Source organism: Sesamum indicum, linkage group LG10 (genome assembly GCF_000512975.1).
Source record: "Sesamum indicum cultivar Zhongzhi No. 13 linkage group LG10, S_indicum_v1.0, whole genome shotgun sequence".
Lineage (NCBI taxonomy): Eukaryota > Viridiplantae > Streptophyta > Magnoliopsida > Lamiales > Pedaliaceae > Sesamum > Sesamum indicum.
Genome location: NC_026154.1, coordinates 14,032,807 through 14,060,449, shown reverse-complemented (window position 1 = coordinate 14,060,449; position 27,643 = coordinate 14,032,807). Strand labels below are relative to the sequence as shown.

Here is a 27,643-nt window from a genome sequence, read left to right as displayed (position 1 = left end):
GTGATTTTTAAAATTAAAGCTGATATTTTAGTAATAGAGTTGTTTAAATAGTGGTCTATATATCCATCCAATTATGTGTCATAATTTCATGTTACGTCTTGCCTCAATCTCAATGATGGGGAGTACATATTAATAGAGGGTGAATAGCAATTTATCTCCTTGTGATATTGAAAATGAGCATATTATCCTTATATGAAAAAATTATAGCAATTTACTACTCTATACTTTTTAAAATGAAGCAATTATCTCCTTATATAGGGAGGTAAATTATTTTATTTTAAAAATCATAGGGGGGGTAAATTATTATATTTTAAAAAATACAGTGAGGTAAATCGCTATTTATTTTTTTCATAAGGGGGTAATTTGCTCATTTGCTATATCACAAGTGGGTTCTTTGCATTTCTCCCTATTAATAAATAATTTATCTTTTTTTTTGTTTTTTTTAATATATACATGTATTTGTAAAATAAATTTTGTTCTTAACATAATATAACTTTACTGAATATATGTAAATAAAATCTTAATTTTTTGGGAAAAAAAAAGAAGAAGAAATCATTAATTGAATGGGGAAAAAAATTAATTGATTTCTGTATATATTTGATTCAATTAAAATTCATCTGGTTATAATAAAACCAAACTCGACTATAATTTGTGAGGCACAATAATATTCAAATAAGCTTTAATAAACGCGTAAGGGATTAATAATAAAACCAAAGGCGTCGGCTGATTTTATTTATAAGATTTTATAAATATATATAATACAGAGCTTATAAAATATTAAATGTTATTTTTAAAATAACACCTTAAAATATTTAGATAAAAGAAAACTATGAAGCTATGAGATGTTAATAACAATAATCTTATAATTAATATGGTAAAAATCAAAGGAGTTCATTAAAATGTTAAAAAGATAGATTAAAACTCTTTACTTTTTAAGATAATTACATTTATACTCCTGATATAAAGTTTGTTTACACGACCTCTGTTTTTTGTATAATTACATAAACCACTTCTGACAGTCAAAAAATAGGTGTAATTTACGTAATAATGTTGACATTTTTAGAAGGTATATGTGTAATTTTTCAAAAAATAGGTATAATGTATATAGATGATGTTGATGTTTCTGATGGGTGTATGTGTGATTATTCAAAAAAACAGGGGTGATTCTTTTAAATAGGCTACATGTTAGAAGTTGTACATATAGTTATCCCTTATTTTTACTACAAACTCATAATATCTTATTTCTTGATGTAGTAAACTCCCTATAACTAGGGATAATTTTATTTACACCCATGATCTATGGTTTATTTACACAAATCATCCCTATCTTTTATATATTTACATAAACTACCTCTGAGAACTAAAAAATAATGGCAATTTGTGTAATAATGTTAACATTTTTAGGGAGTGTGTAAATTTTCAAAAAAGTAAGGGATTGTTTGTATAAGTGATAATGATATTTTGGTGGGTGTATGTATAATTATCTAAAAGATAGGATAGTTTGTGTAAACAGTCTATAAATTAAGGGGTATAAATGTAATTATCCCCAACTAATATGGCGAAAAAGAATTCAGACTGGGCAAAAAACAAACAAGGTGGAGATAAACGGACAGCAAAACGATCAACAGACGCTGTTTTTTAACGTAATCTCATCCATTCATCACAAGAACTTTGTAAATTTCTCATCCCTCAAACTATTAATAGCAACTGATAATCTACATTTTCTGAGGGACCAACACTTCTTCTTTGTGTTCTATACATTTGGCTATAAAAATTGGCAGTAAACAAAATCGCGACGAGTTGAGAGATCTACCAAACTCTCGAGCTCGCAGTATAAAACACTTCAAAATCCCATAACTTGCGATGCAAAACTCAGTAACGGCTCTAAAGCACTGGGATCGAACTTTCTAGCAAAGAGATAGCAGATAGGCGTCTTACCCGAGTTGTACGAGCATGTGCCGTTGTTCCTAAGTGACTGTATGAATCCTTCCGTCACATTAGCAGCTGTGAAGCTTGCTGGATGTGGGGCCATTTCCGACCAGTCAACGTAAGTTACCGTCCGGTTTGAGTTAAGGGCACCATGGAATTTGCGTAAATATGTTGGGATGTAATGCTCATCTGGATAGCAAGAGGGCTTACAGTACTTCCTGAAGAGCATGTAGTACTTGGTGTCGGCAACTATCTTGACGGCCAGAGTACGGTGCATCTCAAACCATTGAGACCCTTTCCTCCATTCAGAAAGTGTGATGTCGGGTTTCATCCAACGGCTGTAGCGACCACGGCCGTAACGGGTCGGGTCGTCGTATGACTCGACGAAACTGTGGGCGGATTCCACGAGGTACTTGTAGACGGTTGGGAAGTTGTAGATAGGGATGCAGCTCTCTGATAGAAGAACGAACCGCTCGTTCGAGAAGTCGAGAAGGGCGTTGGCTAAAAGCCGTTTCTCCGCGTCGACCAGGGAGACTGAGCCCCATTCAACATGCTGCAAAATTTGCGGAACAAAATAGTTGTTCATGAGGACAATATCGCTGCTACCAGCAGCATACTAAACATAAGTTACAGAAAGTAACAACTTGAGATTGATCCAAAAGAAACTTGAAACACAAACAGCGTCTTATGACCAATCATAGCCTGCACGAGTGCCGATATTCCATACTCTAGGAGACTAACTATTATGAGCTTTATAAGGTGATAATATAATCATTCTGCCTCAGTTCTTACAATCTGTGTTTCCTAGTACTGTTTCAGCTCGTAAGCAACTTCCATCGATTTCTGAACTATCTCGACACTTGGGGTCATTCAGAGATATCATCCAATTAACCTCACACAGAAATCAGTTGGTCATATTTCAAACACAAGGACTTGGAGGCATAACAAAACTACTATACCATAAATCCATAATGATATCTTTCTGGCCATCCATGTTTGACCGTCACCCATTGTCGCATATTTGCATGCATTGCCATATTTTTGCATGATTACCTGCTATATATATATATCATGCATCTAATACTAAACGAGATAAAGTGACAGGCCTCTAGCATGAGGCAAAAGAGTTAGTAAATACATCATCATCACACGAAAAACCAAAAAAAGAATTTAAAAAAATATTATCATTTCATTTTATTTTACTTTTTCATATCCAAAGACATAACGTTGAGACCCGTCTGTTTCTCTGAAATCCCTTATGATGTTAATTAAATCTCTTTCCCCATTTCTTTTTGAGGAAATTTCTCGTGTTGTCATTCCGAGAACTTGTTCACTTTGGTCATTTTCTAAGATAATTTTGAAACAAAGAAATAGAAAAAGAGGTCTTATTTTCAAAACTTATGCCTACTTTTAGAGCATACATTATATTTTCCCAAAGCATACGCCTCTTCACAACTTACTAGAAAGCAGGGTGCACCGTATCAAATATTGTTGACATTCTGACTAACGCAGGCTCCACGATCAGCAGACATACACTCACACGGGCAACATGAGCCAGGTCCTAAGTCCTTACTAATATCTATCAGCCTCTATCAAACTCAAGTAATAAAGCTGTCCAAGACACACATTTGTAGGAAGGCAAGGCTGATAATCGGACAACTGATAGCCGGCGTTTCATTAGCAAAACAAATTCCACCGTTTGTTTATCTACACTTCTACCTCTTCAATGATCTTCATTAGGCTATGATGCATTTATGCAGTGTTCTTGCTATCATGATTTCACTTTTTCACCGCATATAACGCTCTGAACTTCTTTGGGTGCCATCACCATGTTCATAGTCAACACTACCTCGTCTATATTGTACATCTCTAGAAGCAAAAATCTCATATTTCTCGACGAACAGATGCAGTAGTTCTGATTAATAACAGCTATATGACTAAGACACCAATCATAGTGTAAACAGATCAGCCATCCACTTGAATTCTACAACCTCAATTTATCATAATTGTTGGTTAATGAAAAACATACACAATCAATTGTTTAATTCTCGAATGAAATACTTTCAAGTGCCTCTTGTCGTCCTTTTCTAAAACTAAGAGAAAAAGTTAAAACCTCTTCAAATCAACTGCTTTCATATATATACTTTAATAACTTCTTCATGATATGTTAATCCTAAATCATCAAATGGAACTACCAAGAGCAGCATAATCAACACAAGAGCTTCTTCCAAGCAACTATCACATGAAAAGCACTGCACGTCATAAGCAATCGCATAGATAAGCATCAAAATTTATACCTGACTTGGAATCTGGCGACTGTAAAAGACGGACGAATTGGGCAGTTTGAGCTCAAACCCAGGAAGAGCATGCACATAAATCGAATACTTCTCCACGTCTTGGCCACTAAAGAACCTCTCCCACAACGGCAACATGGGCAATGGCCCTCGTGTCAAGAACAAGAATGCCACCCTTGGCACCCTCTTAAAGGGAAACTCTTCCTTTTGAGGCACCAATGAGGCCCTCCAGAACAACTCATCGTCCATCATTCTATGGCTCAAATTTCGCTGCCCGATTAAACTCCCTATGCTCAAAGAACCATCCCCTTCACCATTTACCACCATCTTCCCATCAGGGCTAATTTGCTCGCTATCGAAATATATATTCTTGAAGTTAAACTGGTCGCTCTGGAAAGTAAAGTACCTATTAATGTGAGAACTAGAAACTAATCCTACAACTACACCCACAACAAAGATTATCAAAGTTGAGATGAGTTTGAACAAGCTCAGTGATGAATCCGCCACTGATCTCGATACTTGAGAATTAAACCTACTCTCAAGATCTTCTTTCTCCCTACTCCTCGCCATCTCTTCCTCCTTTTCTCTTCTTTTTTCTTCTTTCCCTTTTCCCTTTTCCTCTACAAAATCTAAACGCCCCGGATTGCCAAAATCCACCATCAAAAAACCCAAGATTGCTTCTTTTTTCTTATTTTCTGACTTCTTCAGGTCTAATTTCAAGAACCCACCGTCAGCATCAACCCAGAAATCCCAGCCCACGAAAATCGAGTTGAAAATCAGAAAGTTGTCATAGTGCATGAGATTAGAGTGTCACTCAGAGATTCACTTTACCTTGGAAAATTCAAATTGGGTCACGAAATCAGTGGATAATAATCGTGCCCGTTTGAAATTTGATCCGGATCTCAGTCGACCTACAGAGACTTGCTAAAGAAGTGGGAGAAATGCAGAGAAAACCAAAGAAAGAAGAAGAATGGTGCAAGAAAACAAAGGGAAATACAATTGAAAAGGGCTCCGCTGAGAATCAACTTGCCGCTATGTTTGAGGTGGTATTCAATGTACAGTATCAGAAACAGCAAATCTTCACGTGAGATTTCGTAATTTGCAATGTACTTTGGCGATCTCAGGTATGTATATTATGAAAGAAAAGAAAAAGAAAGTTGAGTTTGATAATGGAGGCGGCAACTAGGAAGTTGACAGAAAATAGTGGTCTTCTCTTACTTTCGTGGGTCAAATATTCGGAAAGATCCTTATACTTGAGTTTGATTATCAAACGTTGATCTCCGAGTTTGTCTGAATCCAAGAATTCTTTGACGTTGAATCTTATGTCTTGAATAACGAGGGACGGTTCGAGTTTGATTCTTATAGTTCATTACATTTTCAATCAATTTTCTTTTTAAAATTGTTATAATCTCAATTTATATTCACTCTCTTTTGTAATAATAAAAAATAAAATTACATTTTTGATCCTATTAATATCGATATTTTCTAAATCATATTATATGTAATTGATAGATACAGGTACAAGTATAATTTCAAGAATAAAATTGAAGAAAAGTAAAATTTTGTATTTCTAGAGGGATTATAAGTGTAATTAATCCCATTATTAATTTTCAATGGAGGCTGACTCATGTGGTTGAAAACATCATCACTGCTTTGAAATTTTTACCTACACTTTTCTCTCTTATTGCTCTATATATGTTTTCTATGAACGAAATTTTTTTAGAAGGGTGTAAGTGTAATTTTTAAAACTTCTATGAAGGATAGTTTATTTTCAGATGAGGCCTAAGGTAATTAACCCTATATTTTGTTATAGCATAATTAGAATAAATTATATTTTATTATTAAAGTGAATGGATGTTCTTGCTTATTTATAGGTAAATTACAACGAGCTTTCATGAGTTTTGACATATTTATAAATATCTTCTTTTTACTTAAAAATTACTGATACATTATTGATTTTAATTATCATCTAACAATTAGCCCAATTCATTAGTCCGTGATAGGTTACAATAATTTTTTTACGATGAATTAATCAAAATGCCCTTGTAAACTAAGTGGACAATTTTTTCATCAATGATATGAATTGACCTAATTTTACTTATATTTTAAAATATTCTTATAGACTAAGTGGACAGTTTTTTTACAAGTTTTTCAGAAATTTCCATCTATCTCATTCAATTTTTTTTAAGAAATAAAATACTGGCAATTATAAGCCTTCATCAAAGATTACATACTTTCATTAAATATCTCGAGATATTGATAAATTTTCAAGCAAATAGGGAATATTCATTTTAGTTATTTTTATATTTTTTTTAGAAAAAGAAATGAAAAAAAATTTCCTTCAACTAGGATTAAAATTTGGGTAAATTAAAACTATTTTCACTTTTTTTTAAATTTGACATAATTATAAATAATTTATTTTTATTTAAAAAATTACAAATATCATCCTCAAATGAAAAAGAATTATTAGCTCCTAGAGGTGGACATTACTACTTTACCCTTATATATTTTTAAATAAAAAAATATTTTGAAAAATGTAAAAGGATTTGAAGGCATATAGAGTAAATAATTCATAAAGAATATTAATTTATAAAAATATATAAAATTATAATTTATAATTTAAAGAGTCATTTTAGTCAATTCACCCAATGAAAATTTAACGGATATTAATGAAATAAGCTGGTCGTTGAAAAAAAAATATTTAGAATTATATTAAATTTTTTAAAAAATAAATGTATTTACGTTTTAAATTTATCTTTCACAAAGATAAGGCGAAAATAGTATATTGGAATTGGAGCGCTGTAAACGGTGTTTAAAAGCATAATAATTTTATAGGAAACGCGATTCTTTGAGTCAAAAGGTACAAGAGTAGGACACCGTCCGCCCTAGCCCCAACCGCCGCTGTAAAATTTGGAAACGCACTTCATTCATTGTCTTCCCTCTTTTCCGTCTCCACAAGAAGCCGAGGGCAAAAGCGATAAACGATTTTCCTTCCTTCCGCCGCCGCCGCCCACAGGTAAACTCTCCACCGTCTCTTTGCTTCCCGGCCGCCGGTACTGCTTCGGATTTGAAATAACTATTCACACGTAAAATAAATGGTAACTAGTCACCGGCAGCAGTGATTACGAAGGAAAGCCCTAAAGTTTTTCATATGAATGCTGAATGTATAGTTACTTTGAACCATTGGAGTGTGGGGTCTACATATGGTTGCTGTTTTACTGATTATTTTGTCCTTCTTTTGTAGTAGTAGTAGTAATGGGTTCAGTGAAGAGGAAGTCTTTGGGAGAGGCGAAGGAGGATTGTGATGCTCCGCCGCTGAAGCAGCAGAGAGAGAATGTTTCGGTGGGGATGATGGATGAGCCGGTGGCTTGCCTTCATGACGTATCGTATCCGGAGGGGTATGTGCCCCGTGCGTCGGGTCCCGGTTTGATTAACCAAGAACACTCGAAGCCGGCCAAGGAATTTCCATTTACGCTTGACCCTTTCCAGCTGGAAGCTATTAAGTGTCTCGATAGCGGCGAATCTGTCATGGTACTCTTATTGAACACCTCTACAAAAATGTTAAAGCTTTGTTATAATGCTAGGTTTTGGATTGAGAAGGTTAGGTGGGGAGTAGGCTTTATTTTTAGTATTTCTATCCAAAAACAGAAGAGGAAGTGGTTTCCTGGTTCTTTTCTTTTTAAATGAAATAATGTGGACGTGGACTGAGCTTTTGAAGATGTTATTAGGTCTCTGCGCATACATCTGCAGGGAAGACAGTCGTTGCATTGTATGCTATTGCTATGTCATTGCGGAATAAGCAACGTGTGATATACACATCCCCAATTAAGGCTCTTAGTAATCAAAAGTACAGAGAGTTCAAAGAAGAGTTTTCAGATGTGGGGTTGATGACAGGTGATGTCACCATCGATCCCAATGCTTCTTGCTTGGTGGGTTTGATATATTGCATATGATTGCCTAGCATGTTCTTTTGAATCATCTACACAGCTAAGTTTTGGAATGTTATTTCAGGTGATGACCACTGAGATTTGGCGAAGCATGCAGTACAAAGGATCGGAGATTACAAGGGAGGTGGCATGGATTATTTTTGATGAAGTGCATTACATGAGAGACAGAGAGAGAGGTGTAGTTTGGGAAGAGAGTATTGTTATGGCACCAAAGAACTCCCGATTTGTTTTCCTCTCAGCTACAGTGCCCAATGCAAAGGAGTTTGCTGATTGGGTTGCCAAGGTGCTTGTGACTTGTTTTACCATTTTGGTCAGTTCTTTATAGATGCAACAAACTTGAAATATTGTTATATTCTACTGCTCTTTGAGTAAATAGATCAGTGAAAACAAATTTCTCCTTTGTTTTCTATGGCCTGTATCAAGGCCAGTAGACAATGGATCTTTCTTGAAACTATCGTTCATTAGCATTCAGCTATTTGGGCTAGAAATGGAAAATCAGGCGCTTATTTTGCTGAACTTTTGGGTTAGGTGGTCTGCTGTACAGACCCAAGATGCTTAATTGTTGTTCCTCGTACTAGAGTTTTACTGTCAGGGATATGTTTTAAGTTCCTCTTTTTCTCTGAGATGGCTTTATGCGTGTTACTTGGGAAGAAAATGACATTATTTGAGAATAGAGGTCAGAAAAAGTTTCAAGTTTCTGTCAGAAGGAGGCTGGAAGAGTGCAAATACAAGGGGAAAAGGTTTATGAATGATTCCTGTGAGAATTCGGGTGATGATGTAGATTGATGCAGACCACCTTTTGAAACTTCATCTAAACAGAAGGGTTCCAAATCTTTTCTTGCTATGTTCTTGACATCTTGCTGCACTTTCCTTTAGTTGTTTGTTTCACAATAAAAGTTTACCTCTACTCTGTTTAACCCCTCTTTCCTCCTTAATCTTTCTTCTCTAACTCAAGATTTGCTTTTATTGAATTGCCTGCCAAGCAAACACCAGTTGTTTAGGGGTCTCTTAAAGAACAAATTGTCGCAAATATTTAAATTTTCTGAAAGAATCTGTTAGAGTTTTGTACTTAAGCCTCATAGTTTAGACCCTAGAAGCATGTGAATGGACTGATATCGTCACCATAATGCAGGTGCACCAGCAACCATGTCATATTGTTTATACGGATTACCGGCCTACACCACTTCAGCATTATGTCTTCCCATCTGGAGGTGATGGTCTTTATTTAGTGGTTGATGAAAAAGGTAAATTCCGTGAGGACAGCTTTCAAAAAGCTTTAAATGCGCTCGTTCCAACCAATGATGACAAGAGGAAAGAGAATGGAAAATGGCAGAAAGGTTTAATTTTGGGTAAAGCGGGTGAAGACAGCGACATATTTAAAATGGTGAAAATGATCATCCTACGCCAGTATGATCCTGTCATATGTTTCAGTTTCAGCAAAAGAGAATGTGAATTTCTTGCTATGCAGGTATTAGTTCTCCTTTATCTACTTTTGAGACTGGGTGAAGAGACTTAGTAACTGGTCAATGTTCTTCTTATTGGATCACTTTTGACACTTAGTCTTTTCCCTATAACATTAATTTTTATATGTATTGTTAGAAATGGCTGGTCCCCTAGCAAATCCCGACTTAGCGTAATCCTGAAATTTGGTTCTCTAGCAATTTGGAGTGCTAATGTTGAGGCTCTGGAGCCCCCTTTTCCACTTTCCTCTGATTTTAAGAAACAAAAAGCTAATGTGAAGAAGTAATAGCAATAGGAGGCTTTCGAGAGAAGATTGTCAACCTTCTCCATCTCGTCTGTAGTTTGAGTAATAAAATTTTTTGTACTTAGATAATGTACTGAAGTATCCAAAAGAAGCCTAGCGCCGGCATACCTCCTAGGAAGTCAATCATAAGCCCGCTCCTCCATCTTCATACTTGAGCACTTTATGCAACACTATTTCAACTACTATGTCTGTACAATTGATGCCCATACCTCTATAGAGAGTCTCTGTTTTGACTTCTTGATTCCTTTAATTTTCTCAATTTTTCTTTTATGTAGTCAAGTTGTGGAGCTCAAGGTATTTGTTATGATTATATGCCATCCTTCGTTAGTAGAGTGACAACTTTCTCTTTATGAGCAGATGGCTAAAATGGATCTAAATAATGATGATGAGAAAGTAAACATTGAAACTATTTTCTGGAGTGCTATGGATATGCTGTCGGATGATGATAAAAAGTTGCCACAGGTCAGATTATTTTATTTTACAGGAAGATTATATGTGATTTCTATTATTAATGTTATCTTTCTACATACTTTTCAAAGTGTTATATGCAATAGTTTCATTTGTGACCTATTCCAGGTCTCAAATATGCTGCCCTTGTTGAAAAGAGGAATTGGTGTACATCACTCTGGTTTGCTCCCCATACTGAAGGAAGTTATTGAAATCTTGTTCCAGGAAGGATTCATCAAGGTCGGCAGGAGAGATTTTACTAAATTGCCTCTGGTTCTTAATTTCCACTGCATTATGTCATGAATATTCTGGTTCAAATCTATTTTCCAAGAAGCGGAAAAGCATATATTAGTTCATTGAGTTAGTTTGTAACACTTTACACTTTTCATGTGGCGTAGTGGTCATGCCTTGAAAATTTGGCATACCTCCAGTAGTTTTTTGTTTAAAGTGCAGAATGACTTGTTATATTGAGAGATATGACTGCATAATTACTTTGCAATAATCACCTCTAGTTTGTTAAAAGGCACTGAGCCCGACCTTTCCCCTTTCACTTTCCCTGCCAGAAAATAATTTGAACGAAAAGCTGCATGATTGCGGAACTGTAGTTTATGTCTCTTTTCATTCTTATTGATCGTGTTTCTTCATTTTGTCTCTTTTAGTGCTTGTTTGCCACAGAGACTTTCAGCATAGGGTTGAATATGCCAGCAAAAACTGTTGTCTTCACCAATGTTCGCAAGTTTGATGGAGATAAATTTAGGTGGTTGTCTAGTGGAGAGTACATACAGATGAGTGGTCGTGCTGGTCGCCGAGGAATTGATGAACGTGGGATCTGCATCCTTATGGTTGATGAGAAGCTAGAACCTTCTACAGCTAAATTGATGTTAAAAGGAAGTGCAGATCCTTTAAACAGGTAAGCTGTCAATAATGGTTTATTGTTTATTTGTTACATGCTTGTTATGTGCCCTCAAAAGTGGGTCAAAAGCAAGATCATTATTTGTGGGTAGCATTTAAAATAATTTTCCATCTTTAGTCAGCTATTTGAAAACTCTTTTTTGCTGCGTAATGTATTACTTATCTTTCAGTTGAGAAACTACTGGTAATCAATGGACACATCTTGATTTGTTCTGAGCATCCAAATATATATCAATTTGGTCGTGAAGGAACCTTTTGCAATATTAATATAGTTTCAGCTTCTTTATGTTCTTTAGATATTGATGTATGTGTCCTTGTATCACATTAGTGATTCCCCTCAGGCTTGAATATATTTAGTTGCATGCTTGTTGTTAATCCATCATGGGGATAAGTTGATTCTTTGTTGTAAATGATAGAATGGCTGAGGTAAAGTTTGTTATTCTGATAAAGGTGGATAGCTCCTCTCAGTTTGAGTGCTTGTTCATTGCTCAGTTGAGATATCAGATTGATTTAAAATTGAGTTTTTGAAGGATTCACAGCTTTTGCTTGCCCTGAAATATCTGGTGTTTGAGCATTTGATTTTGAACCTTTTATTGCTTAAAAGAGTCTTGCATTAGATGCTTTGTCATTTATATGTGTAATTCAAATGCTTTAAGTTGAGTTCATACCTTTTTTCTGTCGCCTGATGATTAACTACAAATTGTATGTGTGAAAAAGGGTTTGCATCTTGTAATTGCATAAAACCATGATTTGTTTTCCCCCTGATAGATTGTTTCCTTAAAATACAGTGCGTTTCACTTAAGCTACAACACACTTTTGAATCAAATACGAGCTGAAGATGGTGATCCTGAAAATTTGCTTCGTAATTCGTTCTTTCAGTTTCAAGCAGACCGTAGCATTCCTGATCTTGAGGTCAGTTAATTCATAGGCTACTGTAATACGAGTACTGGGGTTCAGATATAATATCAGTTCTAAATGTCTCACTTTATCCTTGCAGGAACAAGCAAAAGTTCTTGAAGAGGAAAGAGATTCTATTATAATAGAAGAAGAAGATACCTTAGAAAATTATTACTCTCTGCTACAACAATATAAAGATTTGAAAAAGGATGTTCGGGATCTAGTGTTTTCTCCAAAATATTGTTTACCTTTTCTGCAGCCTGGAAGGCTTGTCTCTATCCAATGTACAAAGAATGATGAGAGTTCCTCATCCTTCTCTATCAAGGACGAGGTTACATGGGGAGTTATAATAAACTTCGAGAGGGTTAAAGCAGTTTCTGAAGGTTAGATGGCTTTAAGTTAGCATGACCTATGTATTTCTGTTCAATAGCATAATCATTGGTCTTGAATATTCATCTCAGATGATGCGAACAAGAAGCCAGAAGATGCAAGCTATACAGTGGATGTTCTCACGAGATGCAGAGTACATAAGGATGAAATTGCTAAAAAAACAATTAGGATTCTTCCATTAAAGGAGCCTGGAGAACCTGCTGTTATTACAATTCCTATTTCACAGGCAAAGTCTTGCGCTTTTCTTCGCAATGTCTCCATGGATTTTCTTATTGAATACATGTTTTGTGTTTTCTTATTTACTTCCTACCAAATGTGTAGAGTTAAATAACAATTGGATTTGGTGGCTCTGAGGAGAGATGATTGCGGAACAATTAATTTATCCACGACCAGATTTTCGTAGAATTAAAAATTAATGGTTGAACTAAAAACTGATTTACTATTTCCACCTGGCGTTGAGGTTATAGATAATGTGAAAGTAGTGTATTGTGTAGTAAGAACTCTAAGTGCGGTTTATGATTTCTTTTTTGTACATTATTATTTATTCACATAACTGTACATATCCAGGTTGTGTTTCTTGCTTGCATGCATGTAAACTTGAGTTTATTATTATAACAGCTTTTCTCTTCTTGTGATACATAACAATTTTTTTCAGCAGATTGATAACTTAAGTAGTATCCGGCTAGTTATACCAAAAGATCTTCTGCCATTGGAAGCTCGAGAAAACACACTGAAGAAAGTATCTGAAGTTCTTACTAGATTTGCAAAAGAAGGCATGCCTCTTCTAGACCCTGAAGATGACATGAAGGTCTTCACCAATTCCTTTAGGTTTTAGATAATTTTTTATTTTTTAATTTTATTGTATTCTTATTGTTTTTTCGGAGGAAGGTCTTAGATAATTTGTTAGGTTGTAGGTTTTTGACTGTCTGGTTTCATTTTGAATGCATACTTTCCAGGTTCAGAGCAGCTCTTATAGGAAGGCAGCGAGAAGGATAGAAGCACTGGAGAACCTCTTTGAAAAACATGAAATTGCCAAATCTCCATTGGTTGATCAAAAGCTCAAAGTTCTGCATAAAAAGAAAGAACTCACAGCAAAAATAAAATCTATAAAGAAAACGTTGAGGTCTTCCTCTATCTTGGCATTCAAAGATGAACTTAAAGCCAGGAAAAGAGTACTCAGGAGACTGGGGTAAGATCACCATTTTATGTTTGTGTATGTCTTAGTGTTTGTGATGAATGTGATATGTTTGGCTTGTGGTTGAAGACCAGAGTGCATTAGCATTGCTCATATACTTCTAGGAACTAGATCCTGCTATTTGTGTTGTGAGATCCTTTTAAGACTTATGAAATTAATTTTGACCATACTGACTCAACTAGTTTGAGCTTCCACTTTCTTCTTTGATATTCTTGGTTGCATATATTTGAGGTGAATTTTTCTGGTTGGAATTGCAATAACCAATTACCACCTTGTTTTGATTTCTTCCTTCCTAGTTTATTTCTCATGTCGTTGCACGTGATTTTCAATTAATAAAGTTTATTAGGAAAATCACTATCCAAAAGGAAATGGAAGGAGACAAAACAAGGATATGAGACTTCAATAGGATTATAGAAATACTATTTCACCAGCTTGCATTTCCAAGGAAAAAAGAAGGAACAGAAGCTGTACTATCAATGTCCCATTATAAGCATATGGTTGTTTTAGTGTACTTTGATTTATAATCAAGCTGAGGTCATGGATCATAATGATCATAAAAGCCAAAAAAGAGTGGGAACTGGCTATTTACCAAATTGGTAAGCTGGGAACTGTCCCTACTTATTCCTAGAAGTCTGATAATCTTACCAGAGCATCTCTAAGATCATAAATGCTTTGTCCGTTCTTATTGTCAGCTTCGCCTAGCTTTTTCTTCAGGCATGTTGTATCTTTTGACCATCTTGATGACACTAAAGCAACTCGTCCATAATATGGAATTGCATAACTGTTAACAGGAGTTACAAATTTTTAAGTTTCATATGTTACTTGATATTTTTCAACCATCCACGCTGTCCTGACATGTTTTTTGGCAGTAGTGGGCTTTATGTTTTAGAATTATTGTTGTGCCTAAAAAATAGAGAACATTCCCGTGTTGCATTAGCTGTGGCTTCTATTGGCCGTGTATTATTCTTTTGTGTTCCTGCTGTGCGGAATGCTGCTTTTTCTTTAGTTTAATGATAAAGTAGCTTTATCAAAATGCTGAAGATCTTGAGAACATACAGATATATTACAAGTGATGACGTTGTGGAGTTAAAGGGGAAAGTCGCTTGTGAAATTAGCAGTGCGGATGAATTGACGTTGACAGAACTAATGTTCAATGGGGTTCTGAAGGACATAAAGGTGGAGGAGATGGTATCTCTTCTCTCATGCTTTGTGTGGCAAGAAAAGCTTCAGGAAGCTCAAAAGCCTCGAGATGAGCTTGAGTTACTTTTTACACAATTACAGGATACAGCGCGAAAGGTGGCTAAGGTGCAGCTGGAGTGCAAGGTAGATGCAGAATTTATTCTTGTTCTTACTATTGTTGAGCAGGGAAGAATATTTGTAAGATAGTAGTCAGTACTTGAAAAATTTATGCGTAAGGCTACAGAGTATTGAAGTGATTTCTTTGTTTCTGGATATAATTTGTTCAAATGACTACAACTATACTTACACACACTAAATTTGTACTGCAGGTTCAGATTGATGTCGAGAATTTTGTGAATTCTTTCAGACCGGATGTGATGGAGGCTGTTTATGCTTGGGCCAGAGGATCTAAATTCTATGAAATTATGGAAATGACTCCTGTTTTTGAGGGCAGCTTGATCCGAGCAATTAGGAGACTGGAGGAAGTCCTTCAGCAGTTGATAGAAGCAGCCAAATCAATTGGTGAAACAGATCTTGAAGCAAAATTTGAGGATGCTGTCAACAAGATCAAGAGAGATATTGTCTTTGCAGCATCTTTATACTTGTAGACAGCACATAATGTATCTGTGTATATCATGTATTTATGATTGGAGCAAGAGAAAGCTGGGTTTGGTATGTTAAAATGATGCAAGCAAAAGAGGAAGTGGAGCATGAAGCAATGAGTGTATGGGGGGAGTCTCCCTTAAAGAAGAGAGACTCGCATGATCTTGATGGCCCCGTCTTCTCTTGTGAATAGGTGGCCTCTCCTTCTATGATATCATCAGTGTTTTTGAGTCTGAAACAATCGATTAGTAGCTATGCAAAATCTGTATTCTACCAGTGCAACAAGACCTAGAGCAGTAGCTACATCAAGTTCAGTACACTCCAGGCTGTGTGGACGAGTATCATTGACGCCTTCCAGCAAGGGGAAGGAGATGATGGGGTTGAATTTATCTCCTAGGTAAGCTAGGATGAACGGTTTTTGGCAGAATGCTGTGTAGTTTACTGCAGAATTTGATGATACTAGTTCAGTTTGACCATCACAAATTCTTGCGGTGAGTTTGTCAATTGATTAGGATGTCTAACTGTGAGTCATAACAGGTACACCAACTAACTTATACAGTGTATGGTTATTGAACGGCCTAGATGTCATAAACTATTTCGATCTTACCTGTTACGTCGAGCTTCATTCTGTATCAAAAAATATGCAGAAGATTACTTATACCAGATTATAACATTGCGTATGCTCGGATCAAAGTTCGTCCAGCACCCTTGTCTCGAATCAACAATAGCTGCAGATCCTTCACTTCAACAGCAGAAGTTGCATCATCCATCCGAGTTCGTCCAGCACCCTTGTCTCGAATCAACAATAGCTGCAGATCCTTCACTTCAACAGCAGAAGTTGCATCATCCATCCGAGTTCGTCCAGCACCCTTGTCTCGAATCAACAATAGCTGCAGATCCTTCACTTCAACAGCAGAAGTTGCATCATCCATCATCAAGCTTGCACTTCCACTTCTTGATAAGGTTCAAATTTTATTATTTTTTGGGAATCAAGCTCCCATTACTTGATGTTTTGTATAATTATAAGTACACTGTGATCGGGGAAATTACATATAGTATTTTTGAAGTTTGTGTTTGTCTAACAAATGTGTTTATTGGTTAATCAAATTTTACTGAATTTATTTATGTTAACAAAAAAAATCAAAAAATTATATGTACCTTATTGATTTATTGCAAGATAATTGATATAGTAGCTGTTCAAAATCCATATCCCATCATTCCATGCAACGGGAATTAGAGCAATTGGCGCCATCAAGTACTGCATCCCACATAATGATGATGAGTTCCATCATTGCTTTGCAGCAAGAAAAATGAGATGATCGTGTTGGTTAACTGCTCAGTAAGTTGCGATCAAAGGCGTCGCCAGATAACACCGTGTGCAATACTGCACAATTTGCTGATACAAGTTCATTTTCTTGAAAGTATGTCTGTCAATTGGTCAGGATGTCTAATTATGAGGTGTAGCACGTCTACCAACTAACGTATTTGCAGTGTATGTGGTTATTGAATGGTGGAGTCTCATGAATTATTTTGATTTAGTATTCATTGAACTCAAAATGATGTGAATTGAATCTGCTTGAAGATGACAATTCTGATCATTTTGCAGACAAAGATTGTATCCATATATCTGTCAAGTGTTATTTATCGATATGCAGCGTGCCAATACTAAGGTCCAACTGATGATTATTACACAGTTTTCTCTAATATTGCATATAGCATGCTTTATTTAACAACTTCTCGAATATGAAAACAAGGAAAAACACAGCGCACCAAATGAACTCCAAAGCCAAGAATACATCCAAAATTTCCACCACCTCTTTCTAATTTCTTGAGTTGAGGAACGACAGGAGTGTCGTGGACCGGAGTTGGAACCATATATTGTTGGTAGGAAGTATCGGGTTGAACTTGTGGAGGATCAGTGATTTCTGGTACAGCAGAGAAATGGGATATGCTTGTTGAATTGTCTGAGGCTGCAGAATCTGCTGGATTGACCTCAGATATTGAGGGCATTTCCTCAAATTGCTGATCGTATTCGAGCCAAGGCGGTAGCGGTGGAGCGGATGGCAGAAGCGGCTCGTACGGGCAGTGGAGCATGTAATACGGTGGCGGTGGAGGAGGAGGCCGCGATGGTGGAGGTGGTGATTCTGCGAAAAGAAGATACCTTTTTTGCCTCTTCTTTCTTGACCAGAATTTGAGCTTTTTCATGGCTTTGATCATCTTCATCTTGCTGTCTCAAGGCTGATTATACATGTGTGTGTGTGTGTGTGCGTGCGTGCAGAATTTTGTATGATGAAGTTGTGTGAGAATGTGAGTGTGTGCAAAGAAAGATTGGTGAAAGATGAATTTGAGTTCAAAAAGCCATATGGAGGAGCTGCATTTCTGCCCGTTAAGGAAAGCTAGCAATTTTCAAAGTTTCTGACCGTTGCCCTTTCCTTTAGTGCGCCTCACCAATCCATAGTTTGAAATTTCATTGCTTCTTGTCCCTGCAATTGCATCATTAGGACGCAAAGTGCATTTTTTTCATAGTTTAGGGACCGAAATGACAACTTTATATAGTTAGGGGTAAACTGCAATTTCCTCCCTTTTCAAAATTTCAAATCAGAGGGTCTATTAACGGTCAAAAAATCGCATTCTGATTTCCCCTCGTGCTATAACGGCTACCCTTCGTTTCTCATCTCCTCCTACTCTCCTCCACAGTCCAGTATCATCTCCGAAGCGCTTTCTCTCTCTCTCATCAAATAACCGCAATCGCGATGTTCCTCTTCGCTCGCGTAGCGATAGTGTGAATCAAAACCTAGATTTGCCCAAATCTGGGCAATGGCGGACTGGGGTTTCTTTCTTTTCGTCTTTCTTGGTCAAAAGCACTGAAATTGAGAGGTTGAAGCAGGAGCTTCTTGAGGCTATTGCGCCATTGGATCGCGGCGCCGCCGCAACGCCGGAGGATCAGCAGCGTGTTGATAAGGCGGACTGGGGTTTCTTTCTTTTCGTCTTTCTTGGTCAAAAGCACTGAAATTGAGAGGCTGAAGCAGGAGCTTCTTGAGGCTATTGCGCCATTGGATCGCGGCGCCGCCGCAACGCCGGAGGATCAGCAGCGTGTTGATAAGGTGGGTATTTCGTCGGCTGTTTCTATTCTTTGCTTTCTGGTGGTTATTTGAAGGGTGAATGTACGAACTGAAATACAGTATACTTTTCAATGTGGTTATTAAATTTTATAACAAAATGTTGAACTAATTTTGATATTCTTGGAATTCTTGAAACCTAAAACTATTGCAATGTGAAATTAATCAATCCTCTCAATTTAAACTTTTATATCTAAAAGCCCAATTCTTAATTCTCTCAACTGTATTCATATATTTGTCGTAAAATTCATTAAATATTTAATTTTTGAACTTTCGGAGTGGTTCCTGCAATTTGGGAATCAAGAATTTTTACATCTTTCTGTTTCTGTTTCAGATTGCAGGCAGTGAAGGAACCGCTCAAGAACAAATCTTCTAAATGGGAAATGGGAGCTTTTGTATACAACATCCAAATCAATTCTTCAAACTGAGGTTTGTAGCATCTCTTTCCTCTCTTGTGCTTACAGCTTTTCTTTACATGGAAAAATGCTGAATTTTACTTTTCTATGAATTTACGATATCTTGTATTTTGAAATGTATTAATTTGAAACCTTAACTTACACTTTGTTCTTGATAAGATTTTATGGATTGATGGAATTTTCGAAATTCATTTATTGGATTGCTAGATTCCTAGTTTTGCTTTTCCTCTCGATATCTATTTATCAGCCTAAAATATTTGTATAATAGCGACTTTTAGTGGAAATTATGTAAATAATATTGTTACTGTATTGGATTTAGATTTTGAAAATATCATGAATTTAGAAGAACCACTTGTCTAATATAAAAAGATTCTATGATATAATGTTTGTATAGTTGCAGAAAATGGGCTTTCATGTGTGTGCATATATCATAGACACAGATGCTCTTTTAAAATTATGGACAATTATTGAACAAAACATTTAGAAGAGAGATAGTTCTTAGTAGATCTCTGCTGTTATGAAAGTGGGCATGTTCCTTGTAATCTTTGTAATACCTAAAATATAACCATTTGATTGTAATTTTTATGAGGTTATGTAAATTTGTATTATAATGAACTGGCTTTTGAAATCACACTATCTCTATGGATTAGATAGGTCTGAAGCTATATAAGAAAGAGTATCCCCTAGAAGACAGTATTTATGGATATGAATGAATTCATTTTGTTAAAATATGTTTAGTTAAGATTATATCTAATAAAATATAGTAATATAATACCATCAACTCTTTTAAGCAACAAATTAGTTGGTGTAATAAGGAAATGGCTAAGAACAAACAATTTTGATGTTTGATTATTAAAAATGCTATTGGGTTACAATAACTGAAAATGTACATTGATCATATTGAATAAGTGAAAAATATGGGAGACTTGTAAACGTTTTGATTTCTTGTTTGTTTTTTAATTGATTAAATATGATAATTCCATAATATAATTTTAAATTTAGATTAAGAGAAGAAATCATTGGGTTAATTATTTTTTTATTATTAAAAAATAAATAAATTATATAATATAAATATAACGAGTCACAGATGCTGTTGAAAATATAAACTAGATTAATTAAATAATTAAAGTTCATAAATAAGTTTTAGATAAACATTGGAGAATGCATGAATGACCTTTGAACTCTTGGTCAATACATGCACTTAATTTATTAGTTGAGTTAATTTTGATTAATGAATATGTGTAAGATACATCTTGGATATCACCTATAAATACCCATCATTTTGTAAGCAGTCAAGAACTAAAGTTAGAAGATAGTACAAATTAGTTTTCTCCACTCTTAGAATTTTTTAAAGATTTATGCTCTCCAATTTTTAACAAATTGGTATTAGAGCCAATTTGTGTTTGGAGCAAAGCTTGAAGATGTCCAATGGAACTCCATTTGTTGTTCCATCTCTCATCAAGGATAATTATGATAATTATATTGGTGCATAAGAATGAAGCCTTTGCTTGGAGTATATGAAGCATGGGATCCTATGGAGAATGGCGTAGATGAAAATGATGAATCCGCAAAGAAGAAGGATCAAAAGGCACTCACCCTCATCCATCAAAGTTTGGATGAAAAATGTTGGAAGAAGTTGCTGCGGCAACTACTTCCAAGCAAGCATGGGAAACTCTTCAAGCTTCCTTCAAAGGTGTTGATAAAGTAAAGAAGGTGCGTCTCCAAACATTGAGAGAGGAGTTTGAATCTCTACGCATGAGGGATTCCGAACCTATTTCGAATTACATTTCAAGAGTCTCGACTATCACGAATCAAATGAAAATATATGGAGAAGATATGAAAGATGATCGCATTGTTGCAAAAATTTTGAGATCATTGGATCCAAAATTTAATTACATCGTGGTTGCCATCGAAGAATCTAAGGATTTAGAGAATATGATCATTGATGAACTTGCCGGATCATTGCAAGCTAATGAAGAAAGAATGTTGAACAAGCTTTAAAGGCAAATCTATCTTTGAAGGAGACAAATCAAGGAATATCCCATAGAGGTCAAGGACGTGGAGGATCTCGAAGACAAAGTCGAGGACGTGGTCATGGAAGAGGAGAACGAAGTGACAAAAATACCTCATATAACGAGAGGAGTCAAAATTCCAATCAAGGAAGAACCCATGGAAGAGGAAGAAATCGCTGAGGTAATAGGTCAAATCAAATAAGGTATGACAAATTCAAAGTTGAGTGTTTTTTTGTCATCGTCTTGGCTATTATGCTTGGGAATGTAGAAATAAAGTGGAGGAGACAAATAATTTTGTGAAGAGCAGTAATGTAAAAGAAGATGGAGATACTTTGCTTCTAGCATACAAAATAAATCAAAATAAAAATGAAGATTGGTATCTCGATTCTGGTGTAAGTAGTAACATTTGTGGAAGAAAAAAATTATTCGTGAAATTTGATGAATCAACAGGCGTATAACCTTTGGAGACTATTCGAAAGTCCAAGTAAAGGGAAAAGGTACGATCTTGATTCGTTCAAAAGATGGAAGTCATCAATTAGTTTCAAATGTGTTTTATGCGCCGGCCATGAGAAGTAATATTTTAAGTTTGGGTCAATTGTTGGAGAAGAATTATGATATTCACTTGAAAGATAAATGTTTGACAATGAAAGACGAAAATGGGAGAATGATTGCTAAGGTGGCTATGACAAAAAATTGAATGTTTTTGCTTAACATTCAAAGTGGTGTTCCTATGTGCTTGAAATCTTGCTACAAAGATCTATCTTGGCTATGACATATGAGATTTGGGCATTTAAATTTTGATGGGTTGAAATTGATGAGTAAAGGAAGAATGATGAAAGGAATGCCTTCTATAGACCATCCTAATCAATTTTATGAAGGATGTCTTTTTGGCAAACAAGCAAGAAAGAGTTTTTCGAAGGAGTCTTTGACAAGGGCTCAACATCCATTGGAGTTGATACACCAATCAATCCATTATCATTTGGTGAGAAAAAGTATTTTGTACTTTTTATTGATGATTATTCTCGAAAAACATGTGTGTATTTTTTGAAGGCAAAATCAAAGGTGTTTGGAATATTTAAAAAGTTCAAATTGATGGTGGAGAAACAAAGTGGTTATCAAATCAAAGCTCTTCGATCCTATCGTGGTGGAGAATTCACATCAAATGAATTCAAAACCTTTTGTAAAGAGCATGACATTTATCGTCCCATGATAACTCCATACTCACCACAACAAAATGGAGTGGCGGAAAGAAAGAATCGTACCATTCTCAACATGGTGAGGAGCATGTTGAAAAATAAGAACATGCCAAATAAATATTGGGTTGAAGCTGTTTCTTGTACTGTCTACTTGATGAATCCGTGTCACACTAAAAGTGTTCGTGGTACGACTCCTCAAGAAGCTTGGAGTGGATACAAGCCTAGTGTTTCACACTTGAGGATGTTTGGAAGTATTGCTTACACGCATATTTCTGATGTGAAAAGAACTACACTTGATAATAAAAGTGAAAAGTATCTCTTCATTGGGTATGATCAAAGTTCTAAAGGCTACAAGTTGCGTATCCAATCACTGGGGATATTGTCATCAGCAGAGATATAGAGTTTGATGAAGAAGGTGTTTGGGAGTGGAGTACTTCAAAAAGGGAGACTGAATATAGCACTTTTTTTATGACGAGGAGGAAGAAGAAGACTCGACAGAAACGAACACTCCACCACCAACACCACCAACACAAAATGCACATGTTGATGAAGCAAGTTCGAGTGAAGGGCCTCGAAAATTTAGAAGCTTGAGAGACATTTATGATGCTCATGAAGAGGTAAACTTGAGTGATTTTACTCAATATTGCTTAATTGCAGAAACTGAGCCCTTAAGTTATGAAGATGCTACTTATGAAAGAAAATGGAGGAAGCTATGGATGAAAAAATAAAAGCAATCACAAATAATGATACTTGGGAACTTGTACCATTAGCAAAAGACAAGAACGCCATTGGAGTAAAGTGGGTGTGCAAAATAAAGAGAAATACAAAAGGCGAGATTGATAAATACAAGGCAAGATTGGTGGCAAAATGGTATAAACAAAAGATAGAAATTGACTACGATGAAGTATTTGCTCTTGTTGCTCGCCTAGAGTCAATTCGGTTGATCATTTCAGTTGCAGCCCAAAATCACTGGAAAATCCATCAAATAGATGTGAAATCTGCTTTTCTAAATGGAGTTTTGAAGGAAGAAGTATATTTACTCAACCTCCAGGTTACGTGGTACAAGGCCAAGAAAACAAGGTGCTAAAAATTGAAGAAAGCTCTTTGCGGCTTGAAGCAAGCCCCGCGCGCATGGAACAGTCAAATTGATCAATATTTTCGACAAAATAGTTTTGAAAAATGTCCAACGAGCATGCTCTCTATGTAAAGATGAGCAAAAATTGTGATATACGACTTTGTACGTGGATGATTGATTTTTACAGAAAACATTCCAAAGATGGTCGATGATTTCAAGAGAGCTATGTCAAAAGAATTTGAGATAACAGATATTGGTTTGATGTCCTACTATCTTGGCATCGAAGTGAAGCAACCAGAAGATGGAATATTTATTTCGCAAGAAGCATATGCGAAAGAAATTCTCAAGATATTCGAAATAGAGAAATGCAAGCCGGTGAGCATCCCAGTGGAGTGTGGAGTAAAGCTGTCTTTTTATGAAGATGGTGAGAAAATTAATCCAATATTTTCAAAAGTCTCATTGGAAGTTTAAGATACTTGTACGAGACCGAATATTCTCTTTGGTGTTGGACTTGTTAGTCGGTACATGGAGGCTCCTACTTCATCACATTTGAAGGTGGCAAAAAAGATTCTTAGTTATATTAAAGGTATGATTGATCATGGAATTTTCTATGGTAATTCTCAAGATTTTAAGCTTGTTGGCTATTGTGATAGTGATTGGGTCGGTGATGTTGATAGTCAGAAAAGTACTATCGAGTTTGTTTTCTTTATAGAAAATTTAGCATTCACGTGGAACTAAAAAAAACAGCCTATTATGACTCTTTCAACATGTGAAGTGGAGTATGTGGCTGCAACATCATGTGTTTGTCACGCTATTTGGTTGAGGAGTTTGTTGAAAAAACTCAAATTTTCCCAAGAAGGTCCGACGGAAATTTATGTTGATAACAAGTCGGCAATTGCATTGGCAAATAATTCGTGCTTCATGAGAGGAGCAAACATATTGATACTAGGTATCATTTTATTCGAGAATGCATATCGAAGGAAGAAGTGAAGCTCGAGTATGTAAAGTCTTAAGATCAAGTTGCTGATATCTTCACAAAATCGTTGAAGATAATACAAATTATTTTTCTCCACTCTTAGAATTTTTTAAAGATTTATGCTATCCAATTTCTAACAGATGCAATTCGTGAGTCGAAACATGTGCTTATACTTTGTGTATAAATGGGTCTCATCTATAATGATAAGTTTGCGACAGTATTGGAACCCTTCAATACACGATTTGAATGCCCAGAAGACTTATGCACCGATTGAAGGTTGGAAGGCTTTGTGTTCCCATTCAACAATAGTTCCTAGATTATATTTTTGGAGAGCTCCATGTATTTAGGTAGCTTTCGAACTAAGTTCTCCCATGTGCCGTAAACAATTTCACTTGCCATCTTCAAACTGTATCATGCCTTTCGGTATGGTCTATCGTACTCTGTATGATCTTTCACAGTTTGGATGACATGCTTTATTCCATATGTGGGGTTGCATTTCACCTGTCCTAAAAGTAAAGCACACAAGATGACGACACGTTATTTTTCATTGACCCTGCTGGTGGATTCCCCCTCATGGAAGTTTATGTCGAATCACGACAAATCGATCATGAGGATACTCCACAAATGAGTCGATAGTGGGGAAATGTCAATGAAAATATGAGTCGACAGTGGGGAGAAACTGACCCACAAATGAGTTAATAATAGGGGGAATACATGGCGCTTTTAGCAACCCAATGATTTCCTTCATGTTCTAACATCGATAATTTGACAGGTACGTATAATAACTAATTTTGGAGTAGGTACTTCTAATCCCAATTTTGGCGTAGACACCTCTAATTATGACGCAAAATATTATACTCCCAATATGGTGACTGTTACTCAAGAGCTTGAAAATATTGAAATCAATTACGCAGAGCCTACACACTCACATACTCCCGACACCTCTAATTTTATACCAAATGATGTTGAGGCAAAAGACTCTGCCGGAAATTTTACACTCCATGAGGTTAAGCCAGAAGACCCTTTTGCTTATAATTCAGATGGTGCTTCTGAATCGGGATGCAGTGGAATGTCCAATTCCATCCGAGGATGGACCAGACGATGTTGACATAAATGTTGTGGCTGAAATATTTGGACAAGGTACGCCATCATCTTCTGAACCAACTATGTCACACAGAACTACTTAGCAAACATTTTATCGTTATATACCAATTTTTGAACAAACATCCCGGGAGGTGCCTGTGGATTCCATTGACGTACCGATCATGAAGTATGCAAAAATTTATGACAAGAATGAAAACAGACATGATATGAAAATGCTTTTAAAAAATAGAGAAGCTTTAATTGAGGCGATAAAAATCACTTGATACGACATACACGTCGCGAGTATTTTGTAACTAGGAGTTCGAAGGTCAAGTGAAAAATGGTTTGTAAGCAGCGGAACCCAGGTATATATATGTATATTTGTATAAGCATAAGTATACATCATTAGCCAATTGATTCATATTTATTTTTTTCAAGTATGTGGTGTAGATGGGAGCTGCGAGGGATTTTAAAACAAAAAAATTGGACGGTGCAATAACGAAATATAGGAGGGGACCATACATGTATATTAAATGATATGTCCCTCGAACATGGTAATCTAGATAGGATTTATGTTGCTTATTTACTTTTAGGACATGTGAAATGCAACCCTGCAAATGGAATAAAGTATGTCATTCAAACTGTGAATGATCATACATGGTGCGATATGGTATAGTTTGAAGATGTCATGTGAAATTAATTACAGCATATGGGAGAGCTCCATTTGGAAGCTACCCAAATACATGGGAGCTCTCCAAACATTTAATTCAAGAACTATTGTTGAATGGGAACACAAAGACTTCCAACCGTCAATCGGTGTATATGTGCTAGGATACGTCTTCTGGTCGTTCAAACCATGTATCGGAGGATTTCAATACTGTCGCAAACTTATCAGTGTAGATGAGACTCATTTATACACAAAATACAAGTACAAAATGTTGATTGTTGCTGCCATGGATGGAAATGTTGATTACTGCTCCCTCTTGCTTTTGCAATTGTCAATGAAGAATTATATTCATCTTGGAAGTAAGTGATTTCTTAGAAAATTGAGCAGACATGTTATACGGGGGCGACGTGGGATGTGTCTTATTTCTGATCGTCGTTTTGGTATCATTAAAGCAATACGTGAAAGTTCGAATTTTGTACCACCTCACGGCGTGCACCAGTATTGCTTGAGGCATGTGTGTTCTAATTTCAACAGTCGTTTAAAAATGTCGTGTTGGAGAGCTGAATTTAAATATCAAATCAGAAAATTTAATCTAATTATGGAAGAGATAAAGAGGTCGAAACTAGCCGTGTTTGAATTGTGAGACCAGATTAACAAGGAAAAATGGACAGCATCTCATGATGGTGGATGGCGATGCGGTATTTTGACAATAAACATGTCAGAATGCATTAATGGAATATTGAAAGGGGTTCGTCGCCTACCATTGACAGCAATAGAACGCTTCAACGAACTGTCCATTATTTTTGTGAGAGGTTAGTGAAAAATAGTATAATGTTGGCCAACAACCAACTGTGACAGATTTTGCATATAAGATGTTTACACGTGGCAACAAAATTCTGTTGAGCATACCTTCACCAAATACCATCAGTTTCAACAGTTCATCTCGGTTATTATAAGACGTCAGAATGGACATGGACTCAATACCCATGTTGTCAAAATTACGAACCAAGAATGTTCTTGCGGCAAGTGGACTCAATTTGGTATCCCTTATAGTCATGCTCAAAAGGTATGCGCTGCATACACGATTAATGGTGAATGATTATTATAATTTAATGGCTTATAGGAATACATATTTTAAGTCATTTGAACCTGTGCATTATGAAAATTATTGGGATGTCCCAGAATTTGAGTTGGTTCACGACTAGGGGTGGCAGATGAGTCGAGCCGGCTCGACTTTGAGCTCGAGCTCCTGTTCACCAGCTCGCGAGCTGGTGAATATTTTTTTATTTTTTTTATATATTTTTTTATTTTTAATTTTTTTATATATTTAATTTTATATTTAATATTTGATTAGTTTTATAATTAAAATTGACCATATATTATAATTATTAATCAATATCATACATTTTATTTTGGATAGTAATAAATTATGGTACTTTTATTTATACATTTAATCTTTATATAAAAATAAATTTAATCAACAACTTAGTAAATTATAATTTTTTATAATTAAAATTATTATTTAATATGACATATATAAA

General features: G+C 35.7%; 3 protein-coding genes and 1 long non-coding RNA gene across 7 annotated transcripts in view; 2 read left to right on the top strand and 2 right to left on the bottom strand.

The window, feature by feature from the left end:
* Positions 1,609-5,464, bottom strand: LOC105172507. The gene is made up of 2 exons (XM_011093966.2): positions 4,227-5,464; positions 1,609-2,482 (listed from the first exon to the last, which is right to left on the bottom strand). Exons 1-2 carry the CDS (start codon positions 5,019-5,021, stop codon positions 1,844-1,846), a joined length of 1,434 nt encoding a protein of 477 aa, XP_011092268.1. The 5' UTR covers positions 5,022-5,464; the 3' UTR covers positions 1,609-1,843.
* LOC105172506 (DExH-box ATP-dependent RNA helicase DExH9) lies at positions 7,070-16,183 on the top strand. 4 transcript variants are annotated; one of them, XM_011093962.2, is made up of 15 exons: positions 7,070-7,239; positions 7,471-7,754; positions 7,952-8,152; positions 8,235-8,480; positions 9,303-9,638; positions 10,293-10,397; positions 10,512-10,622; positions 11,042-11,292; positions 12,083-12,206; positions 12,292-12,574; positions 12,653-12,807; positions 13,240-13,389; positions 13,538-13,770; positions 14,835-15,099; positions 15,285-16,183. In XM_011093962.2, exons 2-15 carry the CDS (start codon positions 7,479-7,481, stop codon positions 15,561-15,563), a joined length of 3,015 nt encoding a protein of 1,004 aa, XP_011092264.1. In that variant the 5' UTR covers positions 7,070-7,239; positions 7,471-7,478; the 3' UTR covers positions 15,564-16,183. The 4 variants fall into 4 exon arrangements, with proteins under 4 accessions (XP_011092264.1, XP_011092265.1, XP_011092263.1 ...); XM_011093963.2 differs by having other exon boundaries at positions 7,468-7,754; positions 8,235-8,453; XM_011093961.2 differs by having other exon boundaries at positions 7,468-7,754.
* LOC105172811 (leucine-rich repeat extensin-like protein 3) lies at positions 17,281-17,781 on the bottom strand. The gene has a single exon (XM_011094388.1). It carries the CDS (start codon positions 17,779-17,781, stop codon positions 17,281-17,283), a length of 501 nt encoding a protein of 166 aa, XP_011092690.1.
* Positions 17,791-27,643, top strand: part of LOC105172810 — a 14,520-nt gene continuing 4,667 nt past the window's right edge. The window contains exons 1-2 of the long non-coding RNA XR_002287901.1: positions 17,791-18,662; positions 19,012-19,106. This is a non-coding gene — a long non-coding RNA (uncharacterized LOC105172810). The remainder of the gene's footprint in view (positions 18,663-19,011; positions 19,107-27,643) is intronic.

Excerpts from the sequence above, each read along its gene's own strand:
- LOC105172811 (XM_011094388.1), bottom strand. The coding sequence starts at position 17,781 with ATGAAGATGATCAAAGCCATGAAAAAGCTCAAATTCTGGTCAAGAAAG.
- LOC105172506 (XM_011093962.2), top strand. The coding sequence starts at position 7,479 with ATGGGTTCAGTGAAGAGGAAGTCTTTGGGAGAGGCGAAGGAGGATTGT. Across the intron at positions 8,481-9,302 it reads TGACTTGTTTTACCATTTTG|GTGCACCAGCAACCATGTCA; the intron begins GTCAGTTCTTTA and ends ACCATAATGCAG. Across the intron at positions 13,390-13,537 it reads ACCCTGAAGATGACATGAAG|GTTCAGAGCAGCTCTTATAG; the intron begins GTCTTCACCAAT and ends CATACTTTCCAG.
- LOC105172507 (XM_011093966.2), bottom strand. The coding sequence starts at position 5,021 with ATGCACTATGACAACTTTCTGATTTTCAACTCGATTTTCGTGGGCTGG. Across the intron at positions 2,483-4,226 it reads GTCGCCAGATTCCAAGTCAG|CATGTTGAATGGGGCTCAGT; the intron begins GTATAAATTTTG and ends CAAATTTTGCAG.